The sequence below is a fragment of the Pteropus vampyrus genome, unplaced genomic scaffold, assembly GCF_000151845.1.
Source record: "Pteropus vampyrus isolate Shadow unplaced genomic scaffold, Pvam_2.0 Scaffold236, whole genome shotgun sequence".
Classification (NCBI taxonomy): domain Eukaryota; kingdom Metazoa; phylum Chordata; class Mammalia; order Chiroptera; family Pteropodidae; genus Pteropus; species Pteropus vampyrus.
The window spans coordinates 2,227,257-2,237,431 of record NW_011889017.1 but is presented as its reverse complement, the minus strand read 5'-3'; the positions used below and the strand labels follow the sequence as shown (position 1 = coordinate 2,237,431).

The following is a 10,175-nucleotide window of genomic DNA, read 5'->3' as shown; positions in this document are numbered from 1 at the left end:
TGGGGATAAAAATGCCCATGACAGTCCTGCCAGGGTGAGTAGGAATTAAATGATTGACCATGTAAAGGGCTTGGTGTAGTACCTGGAAGTGCTGTAAAAGTTTTATCTACTGGTAAAGTTATTAATATTTAGAGTACTCTCTTTAAGAGCTGGAATAGCATACTTCCAAAATTAGCCCCTGGCACTGTTTGGTCTGCTTGATGAGGATGGCGCTCCCTTACATCAAGGGAACTCTGTTGGTCACTCTGAAGTTCTGTCCATTACTTTTAACAACAGCTCTTGTGACAGTGTCCCCTCTCAAAATGCAGCCAATCTATTGCTGGATAATTCGTTAGTTTTTGTTTTGTATCTTTTCCAGTGGTTACTACCTCCTTTTTCTGTTATTTCTCAAGAAATACAATGAACTGGACTTGGATAATTCATTTCTTGTGTAAATTGTATGAGAGGGTGACGGTCATTCTTTCTAGGCACCAGGTCAAACTAGAACCAGTGAAGCAAGTTTAGACATTCATGTCCATGTGAACTTAATTTTGTGAAGTATGACTTTTTTTTCAGGAAGTAAGCAGATTTACTGACTTTGGCTCAAGAGATGGCACATGACTCTTCATCTTCATTGACACTGGGTATTTGAGTTCACTGTTATTTGAATCATCCTTATAAACTTCTCCAGTGTGGTTCATTGAAGTTCACAGTATCTAGCTTTTGCTTTTGCTGGTGGAAGGAGAGAAAGTGATGAGGGGAAGGGAGCGGAAATTTCTCTTGGCAGTCTGAACCCTTCACATGGACTTTTTCTTGTTCAGTTCATGACTTTTGGTACCCATGAATGAGGAGCCCAGTTCTCACCTTAGTGGAGTATGAGTGCCCTGGGGCTGTCATAACAAGACTCCACACAGTAGGGGGCTTAAACAACAGACATTTATTTTCTTGTAGTGCTGGAGGTAGAAGTCTGAGGTCAAGGTGTCAGCAGGGCCAGATTCCCTCTGAACCTGAGGGCTCTAGGAAATCTGTTCCATGCCTTTCTCTTGGCTTCCGGTGCTTGCCAGCGTTCCCCCCTTGCAGATGCATCACTCTAATCTCTGCCTCTGTTTTCACATCGTCATCCCTGTGTGTGTGTCTGCCTCTGTGTCTCTTCTTATAAGGACATCAGTTATATCGGATTAGGTTGCACTCTAATGACCTCATCCTAACTCGATTACCCCCGCAACAGCCCTATTTCCAAATAAGGTCCCCTTTACAGGTTCTGGGGATGAGGGCCATGACTCAGCCTACTACTCAGCCTGATGCAGGAGACTTTAGAAATCCCTCCTTTTATAGGACAAATAAGAATGAAAGAGAAAGGAGGATGTAACTTCAAACCCAAGAAAAAATCTAAATGTGATCCTCATTTCATTCCCCAGCCCCCTGTGTTGTGCTCACCCCACTCCAATAAAAGATGTTCCTAGACCTCTGTTTTGGAAATCATCTTTCCCATGCTTATTGTATAGCTGTCGAAAACTGAGCAGGAGGGACTTGTGCAGTTTTGTGGAGCTCACATTTTAGTTTGGCACCAGCTGGGAAATGCCAGGAAGTATGTGGCAGGAGATTTTCACTGTTGGATCTTCACTTAGGAAGAGAACTAGTCAGGCAGGCTAGTGAGGAGGGCAGAGAAGGGATCGAAGAGGTAACCAGTTTGGGTCAAAGTGATAGTTGAGGTTGCTGAAAGCCCCTCTCAGGCCACTTTCTCTCTTTCCTGTGGAGCTAGTGGCCAGTTTGGCTGAGAAGCTTGGCCTCCCTCTGACTGGTGCAGAGTGCTAGAGGTGGGGTCCGGTAGTGTGACCCGGCTGTGAAGCACCAAAGAATGACCGAAGGACATGTAGTGGGCTACGGTGTCCCAGCTCACTGGGGAGAGGCCAATGGACTTCTCTGTTTATGGAGGGAGTCAGGGCCTCCGTCAAGATGTCTGGAGATGGAGGAGCAGGAGAGGAGACAGGCTGCTGAGACAGTCCCGCCCTCTAGAGAGTCTGGCTTTCACAGCAGCCACATTCCCGAGAGAACATTTCCTAGGGAAACAAGTGAGTAGCTCTAAGTGTGTTAGTCAGGTTTCTCCAGAGACACAGAACCAATAGGATATATATGTGTGGAGAGAGAGAGAGTCCAAATTCTGTAGGGAAGCAGGCTAGAAACTCAGGCATGATTTTTTTTATGACTCAGGTGTAGTCTGGGGGCAGAATTCCCTTTTCTCCAGGAAATCTCAGTCTTTACTCTTAAGGCCTTCAACTGATTGGATGAGGCCCATTCACATTGTGGAGAGTAATCTGCTTTACTTAAAGTCAGTTGATTGCAGATATTAAAAAAAATATTTTCAGGACGTGGTTCCACAGTGTAGCGGTTAGCATGTCTGCTTTACACGCAGAAGGTCCTGGGTTTGCACCCCAGCGGAGCCACGGTCCATGGTCTATGGCCACACCACCCTGAACAAGCCCAATGTCTGATCTCGGAAGCTAAGCAGAGTCGGGCCTGGTTAGTACTTGGATGGGAGACCACCTAGGAAGACCAGGTGCTGTAGGCATAAATAATAATAATAATAAAAAAAATACTTTCATGGCAACATCTTGACTAGTCAGACTACTCAGCTAAGCACCATGGCCTGGCCAAGTTGACACATAAAATTAACCATCACATATGATGGTGGCAGACTCACCCACTCACTTACTGGCACCTTTGTGTGAAAGGTAGATTCTCGAATGAAGTGCCTTTGCCCCATTGCCCCCTCGGTTTGTACATCCTGGTGGAGGCAGCTGTGCCCAGCCCTGGCTCCAGACAGCCAGCTCCTGTAATCATCCTGGGAAAGCTTGTGATCCTTTCTCTTATTGTACTGAAAGCTTTAAACATCTCTTCTTTGTGAACTTTCCTGGAAGGCAGTTGTTTCCATGGGCCATCCTCTAACCAGGTTCATTATCAGTTTAGAAACACCTATGCAGATAGAATGTTGTAGACTTGTCGTTACTGTGAACTTTAGTCAAAATTCATCAAACTGTATAAAATAGAACTAAAGTAGTTTTTCAGGTATTATTTATAATGCTGTGGGTGGAACTTGAAAGCACTGGAAAAAAGACTATTTTATTTAAAAAAAATCTCTCTGAAGGGAAGTATGTCATAGCTTGCTCTAGACTGAACTTCTCTGGGCTGTGTGCTGGTGGTCCTATTTCTGTGTGTGCCCCGAAGTTTCTATTTGTTCTCATCTCTGGTTCTGTGAATCTCAGTTTTTTATATTTCTTTGTGTTGTCACATTGATACTTTTGTGAGCTCCTGACCAGTGGGTGTTCTAGATCTTGCAGAGCATTTTAAAAGTTTCTCTTTCAGTGCTTGCAGTTACATTTCCTGGTAGACTTTACTTTTCAACTTAATTGAAATAAGACGCTTTCTGATTCTCATATTGTAGTAACTGCCTTTTTATCTCCCACTTCCACTAAGCAAGTTGGTGATCTTCACCTCTGGCTGCACATTGTATTCACCAGGGGAGTTTTAAAAATGGTACTGGTACCCATGCCCCCCAAGAGATCCTGATTCACATGCTCTGGAGCAGGAGGTCTGAGCGTCAGTATTTTTTAAAAGTACCCCCCTCCCACACCCGACGCCACGTTTAAAATGTGCAGGCAGTATTGTAACGTGGTTTCTGGTGGCTGTACCACTCAATCAGTTATTTTAGACTGCTGAAATAAAAATGAGACGTCGCTCTGGTAAGAGGCTTGTTGTCAGTTTGGCTTAAGGACCGCTAGAGAATAAAAGAGAAGGCAACTGGGCACTTTGTCTTCACTTGTCCGGCAGATGATTGGGGCTCGTGTGGGCTGCCGTCTTCTGTTTTCCTGTGCTTGCTCTGGGCTGTTTTTCAGCTTCCCTGACACACTGTGCGGCAGCTACATGGTAAAGTGCCCCCAGAATTGGGGAGAAGGTAATCCTCTGAACGTAAGCCCTGTAAAAATAAGAAAGATGTAGGAGATTGGTCACCCGTAAAAGTGACCAATAGGCCCTCGGAGACAGTTTGTAAATGTTGCTGATGAAGAGACCCAGGACCTGGGAGTCCTGGGGTGGGGAGTTTATCCTTAGGTTTGGGCAGAATCTAATTCACGATTTATTTAACAAACACTTATATGGGGTTTAGTACCTGCCAGGCACAGTTCTAGGCAGTTTCCCTGTATAAATTTATTCTGATTTCACAACCATCCTTTGGTAGGTACTATCCACGTTTTGGTGATGGGAAACCTGGGCAGAGTTAAGTGACTTGCCCAAGGTCACACTGTGGAGCTTTGAATGCAGGTAGTCCATTTTTAGAGTCAGGCTCTTTACAGGTGGTTAGACCACAGATTGTCTGGTGCCTGGGGACATTGTCTTGGCTCTGGGCTCCACCATACCTGCTTCTGTGGGCCATTTCCTGTGCCTCAGTTTCTCCTGTATTGGTTAATGGGTAGAAAACAGGTTATATGATTTGAACAGCAACTTTTATTTACTCTCTTTTCAAGCTAGCATTTGGGATTCTTCACTTCCTACTTCCTTTAGTTATTATGATTTCTCTTTGGGTTTTATTATTACTTGTTTTGTTTTTTAAAGGCAAATCAGACATTTTTATCTGGAGAAGAAAACTGTTTTAGGCCTAGGCATGAACACAGCTGCCTTTTTGTCCTCAGTGAACTATATAACAGACTTGGAAAAACTTCTCTCAGGATAACTGGAATGCCACTCTATTTTCCCTTAGTCACTCTCTTGTGAAATCTAGTGGTCAGGCGCTGATAACATTTTTAGCTGTTGGAGAACCTCAAGGTGCCTGGATCATGACACGTGCGATTAGCGTCTGAAAGAAAAGTCCTAGCTCAGTGATAATGACGGAGAAGCATTTCTTTCTTTCTTTGCTTTTTAACTAATGCCTGCTATTGCCAGTTTTTAAAGATGTCTTGATCATCTTCTCCCATGATGGTCCACAAAAAGTCTGAAGAAGACTGTTTGGTTTCTGGCTGTTGGTGTACAGTGTAATTTGACATGAGACTTAAAATTAAATTATCAGGCTTAGGACTGACCTGCTATCAGTATGCTAAAGGGAGAAATTTTGTTCTGCAAATGATGAATTCCAGACTACATGTCGCTTGTCCGCAGGCTGGCCCTTCCCAGCAGAGGGCGGTGAGCCTGGTGATTGTAAACTGGCCCTTCATTTTGACCTTCAGGATCACCGCAGGGTAGGTCACAAACCTCCAACTCCTGCCAGACCTATCCCCTGTTCCTCTCTCCATCTCGCCTCCCCCATCAGATGGTTTGAGGAAGCATGTGGGGTTTTGTTGGAGAAGCAGAAAGCCCTGGCTTTGGGTCTGGCTCTGGGCAAGGGAGAAGACAGCTGTCAGGTCCTTGTCCCAGCATGTGGATGTCTTTCTCAGCAGGATGCTCCCTCCAGGGCTGGCCACTGGGGCCACCACCCTGCCCCCTAATGAGACAGTGCCACCTGGCCTGTGTCAGAATGTGTCTATTTCACATTGATTGGGGTGGAACTTGTTTGTGATTCTTGGCCATTTGGCTGAAAACAGTGGTTTATTGGTAAAGGATACTATGTTTTATATAAATATGTGTGTGTGTGTGTCATGCCTTCAATCCATGCTCTAAAGGCCCATCCAAAGACCAAGTGTTCTTCATTTCTTTTGTGTCAAGGATCCCTTTGTACTCGAGTGGTTTGAGCCCCTGACCCTTTCTTCGAATACTATATTTAAATGCATGCAATAATATACAGAGTTTTATCAGGAAACTGGCCTTCCTTTACAAAGGGCAGGTCTAATAGCTGTTGTGATTTTGAAGTGGTGAGGCCCACAAACACTTGAAGATACGGCGACAACTGTAATGCGAAAATGAAAGCCTCTGTTATTTCTATCGGTGACAAAGACAGGCAGCGCCCCTTAACATCACTTCTGGTGTGTTGCCAATAGGTATAATGGGAGGAAATGCCAAATTTCAGCTAGAGGATGTTGAGAGTAAGTGTTACATTCTTTCCCCTTTCAGGGCCTCAGATCTCCTGGGTTCTGTTCTGTTCCCACTGTAGTCAACCGCAGGGCCCTGTAGCCCAAACTGAGAACACAGGCAGTCACAGGATTTCATTAGAAACAGATCCAGATTCCAGTTAAGGAGAGAAGCTGTTGAAGATGTCCTAGAACATAGTTAACTCTGCAAAGGACCGTGTGAGTGTAGGTAAGCAAGCTGAGGAGAACTGTGAATTCCGAGGGCCTATCCCAGGCTCCTCCTGGGAGCAGGACGCGCCCAGAGCGCCTGGGTCCAGGCTGGTTTCTCCTCCCGATATTGAGGGGTGGGGAGTCGGATGGCAGCAGCAAGAAGGCTGATTAATCCTGGGGCCTGAAATGGCTTCGGGAAGAGGCCCCATTTTGAATTTATCAATCGCCCTTCATGTAGCCAGTGAGCCATCTTCCCACACAGTGAACAAGAGAAGGGAAACTGAAGGGTCTGTGCGTGAAAACCTAGGAACACTAACACTGGTCAAACTTGGCCTCCGGAGACCAACCCAATGCAAGGGAGCCACTAGGCTTGCTGCTTACCTGGGATCTGCTATACCTTTTAGCAGGTTTTCTAATGATTTAACATGGGGGGAATAAATGTGTTCAGGAGTGATGAAATTCCTGTTCTTTGTGAGTTTCACACATCAAGGTGATTCCTCCCTCCCTCTTCCCTTCCTCTCTCCGCTCCTACTCCTCCTCCTTCTCCTGCTTCTGTAGTTCAGAGTCAAGTGAGGAGTCAAGATGCCAGAATGCCAGGTGCAGGGTGTAAATGAAGCCTTGACATGAATGAAGCTCCTACTATCTTGCAAATCAGACTAAATTGTTACAAAATAATTCAAGAAATCTCAAGAAATCTCATGTAAGAGAAAAACTGTGGGTTTTTTCTTTTTTTAAAAAAAAACATATGGAGGGGATAATTTGTGGCTTCACTTAACTCAACACATTTATATTCAATATATTTCTTGGCACCACATACATAGGGGCAAGTAAAACCGTGCAGTCCAGCCATCCCTGCCGGTAGAGACATATATGAATTGTACAATCAAGATGTCAACTTGCAGTTGTGTGAAATACATGAGCCAGAGCTCAGAGGGAGTGTGAGGGCAGGAGGTGTGTGAGAGATGAGACTGACAAGAGACTTAAAAGTCATGTGGAAGGTGGTCAGGGACCTTGGGGAAGTGACGAGTGGTCAAGTGGATTGACCAGTGGCCCAACACCCCAGGCAGCTGAATAGGAGCCTGGGCCTCAGAGCAGGACCTAGGTCACCAGGGAGAAGTATACACCCATGTGAGGGCAGACTTGTTTGGTGCCATGTCAGAATAACTGCGATGCAGCGATGTGGTACGGACTGTCATCAAGAATCAAGACCCCTAGTGTGAGCATTTTATTTAAACAACTTCTTTTAAAAATGCAAAAATAGGAATAAGCCATCCAATTTTTAATTAGAGGGAAAGTAGGGAATTGGTGTCTTTTTGGTCTCGTAGGTTAACTCCGGTGGGTGACTAGGTTGTATAGGAGCTGCTTGCTGTGAGGTGGGCCTGCAGTTCCCCCAGAGGAGGAGGGCACTGCACTTAGATCCCATGGGGCCTGAGCCAATCACTTTTTCTTTCTGCACGTCAGTGTCTTGATCCAGTCCCGCTCCAGTCACACCTACGTTTGGGGGTTACAGTTCCATAGTCCCTCCCTGGGTGTTCCCGTGGTCAGGGGGCACATCTGAGAGGAGAGATAACTTGTGTCTTTCTTTCCTTCTCCCTTGCCAGGGCGGGAGCAGTTTCACGGCCTGGGCTCCATGTACTGCCGGGGGGCGACCGCCATCATCCTTACCTATGACGTGAACCTCCCTCAGAGCCTGGTGGAGCTGGAAGACAGGTTCCTTGGCCTGACGGACACGGCCAGCACTGACTGCCTTTTTGCCATTGTGGGAAACAAGGTGGACCTCAGAGAGAAGGGGGCTGTGGAGAGCCAGGAGAAGGAAGGGTGCAGCCCTGTGCTGGCGGGAGGTGGCAGTGCATCACCCAAGGTGCCCAAGCAGGTGCAGCCGGAGGACGCAGTGGCACTTTATAAAAAGATCTTGAAGTATAAGATGCTGGATGAGAAGGACATGCCGGCCGCTGAGCAGATGTGCTTCGAGACCAGTGCTAAATCCGGGCATAACGTGGACCTGCTGTTTGAAACCTTGTTCGACATGGTGGTGCCCATGATCTTGAGGCAGAGGGCCCAGGGGCTGCCACAGACTGTGGATATCTCCAATTATAAGCCGCCCAAACGGACCAAATCTGGATGCTGTGCCTGACTGGCAGAGGCCCCTCCGACCATCCACTTTACATGATTGGCAAGGTGTGTGACCAAACAAGCTGTGGTCAGAAGGAGCATAGAAAGTCAAGGAGTGCCTTTGTAGAACTGCACATGGAGGAGAAGATTCAAGTGCAAATGACAGCTAGTCATTAAGAGAAGGTCAGTGTGGATCGTCGCCTCTGTGGGGAGCAAACACATCATCTACAGAAACCACTCGGTGAAGCCAGGGTTTCTGGAGGCCGTTGCCCCTTGCTGCTCCTTTCCTGACAACCCAGCCTCGGACGGAAGGTTGCCTGGGCGTATGAGGTGTGTGCGCCTCTCTGCACCTGTATGACTTTCATGTTTGCTGTTCTCAGACGTTTCTCTTCACTGTGATTTATCTTTGGTCCTATCATTTGGTACTTGCATATTGATGCATCATAATGATTCTCGACGTGTTAATTTATACAAAATCAGGAATCGCTGTTTTTATATTGGTTGTAGCAGTGCGAATGACACATATTATTAAAAAGAATTTTGAGAACTTAATTGTGGAGACTGCATTGATTTACGTGTGCCTCTGGTGGGCTCCTTTCTGGGAGCCGTTGGGAGATGGCTGTGAGCTGAAGGTACTTCTAGCTTTTAAAGCTGTATTGAATCCTTACAAATTCCAGAATACTTAGATTGGCCCATCTGCCTAATTGTCTTAATGACATGAGTTCCAATAATATAAGCAAAACTGAAAGTTCTCTTTCTGCTAAGTTCTGCTTCAGTCACCCAGGCAGTTACTGAATCATAACCCCGTTTTCGGCTGGTTGGTGGGTGCACTGCTTTGTATTATGCAAAATGGGAGAGCTATGAGACAATAGGTTTTGTTTTCTTAGAAATTTAACTGAGAGCATGCAGGCCAGACTTGGGGCTCTCTGTTGGGAAAGGGGTGAGTGTCTCAGCCAGCTCAGAATGCTGTGATAAAACACAGACTGGTGGCTTAAACAGCAGACATTTATTTCTTACAGTTCTGGAGCCTGGAAGTTCAAGGTACCAGCTGATTCTCTTTGGTGAGCTCTTTCCACGGCTTGTGGATGGCTTCCTTCTCGATTTGTCCTCACTTGATGGAGGGAGAGGGAGGTTTGGTCTCTGTTTCTTCTCTTATGAGGATGCTAATCCCATCATAGGGCCCTACCCTCATGACCTCCCAAAGGGTCCACTTCCAAATACCATCACGTTGAGAGTTAGGGCATCAGTATAGGATTTTGGGGGGACAGAAGCATTCAGCCCATAGCACAGAAAGCAAAATGAGGCAGAAAGCCGGTGAGAAAACAGTATTTTGTGAGTAGGGTTTTTTTGTTTGTTCGTTTTTTTGGTGGTGATGTTCAGTAATTTTGTTGAGTGCCCATGATCTCTGTTTCTAGGCCCCTCCAGGCCTGCCTCCTCTGCTCCTGTGCAGTGCTTGTTCTTTAGGTAAGAGAGTGGGCCCAGTCTGGAGGAGGAAATGCTGCCACAGCCTCCGTGTGTGACTAGGGTGCTTCAATTAAGGTGCCCTGTTACTGCAGGTGGTCTCAAGTTCTCAAATTTTAATTTCACAACTGTAATCCGTTGCAAAGTGAAAATGGATCAGTTTAATTGCTTTTCATTGATTTAGTTTAATTTGCCATTGTATGGGCAAAAGTTATATTTATTTTCTGTAAAGTACTTCTTTGTTAGTGATACAGCTAGGAAATGTGCTACCCAGGGAGACCCAGGAGCTTGTCTTTGAGGGCATGGCTGGCTGAATGAATTCCCATGGCCCTTTCCTCCCGATATTCTTTGATTCCCTTGCCTATCTGCTCTGCGCACCTCCAGCTAGTGTCCCGGCATGGCAGCAAGTCTGGGTGATTG

At 46.1% G+C, this 10,175-nt stretch overlaps 1 protein-coding gene and 1 pseudogene across 3 annotated transcripts in view; both read left to right on the top strand.

Moving 5' to 3' along the window:
- The window catches only part of RAB20 (RAB20, member RAS oncogene family), a 17,334-nt gene extending 8,488 nt beyond the window's left edge, over positions 1–8,846 (top strand). For 2 of the 3 annotated variants that reach the window (XM_023519767.1, XM_023519766.1), the window contains exon 2: positions 7,784–8,846. In XM_023519767.1, coding sequence (XP_023375535.1) covers positions 7,784–8,316 — 533 coding nt within the window. In that variant the 3' untranslated portion in view covers positions 8,317–8,846. Of the gene's footprint in view, positions 1–6,858; positions 6,883–7,783 lie in introns of those variants that run through there. The other variant, XM_011373934.2, reaches the window with a different exon arrangement.
- On the top strand, positions 2,433–2,548 carry LOC111728900 (annotated as a pseudogene).
- Positions 8,847–10,175: the final 1,329 nt, after the last annotated feature.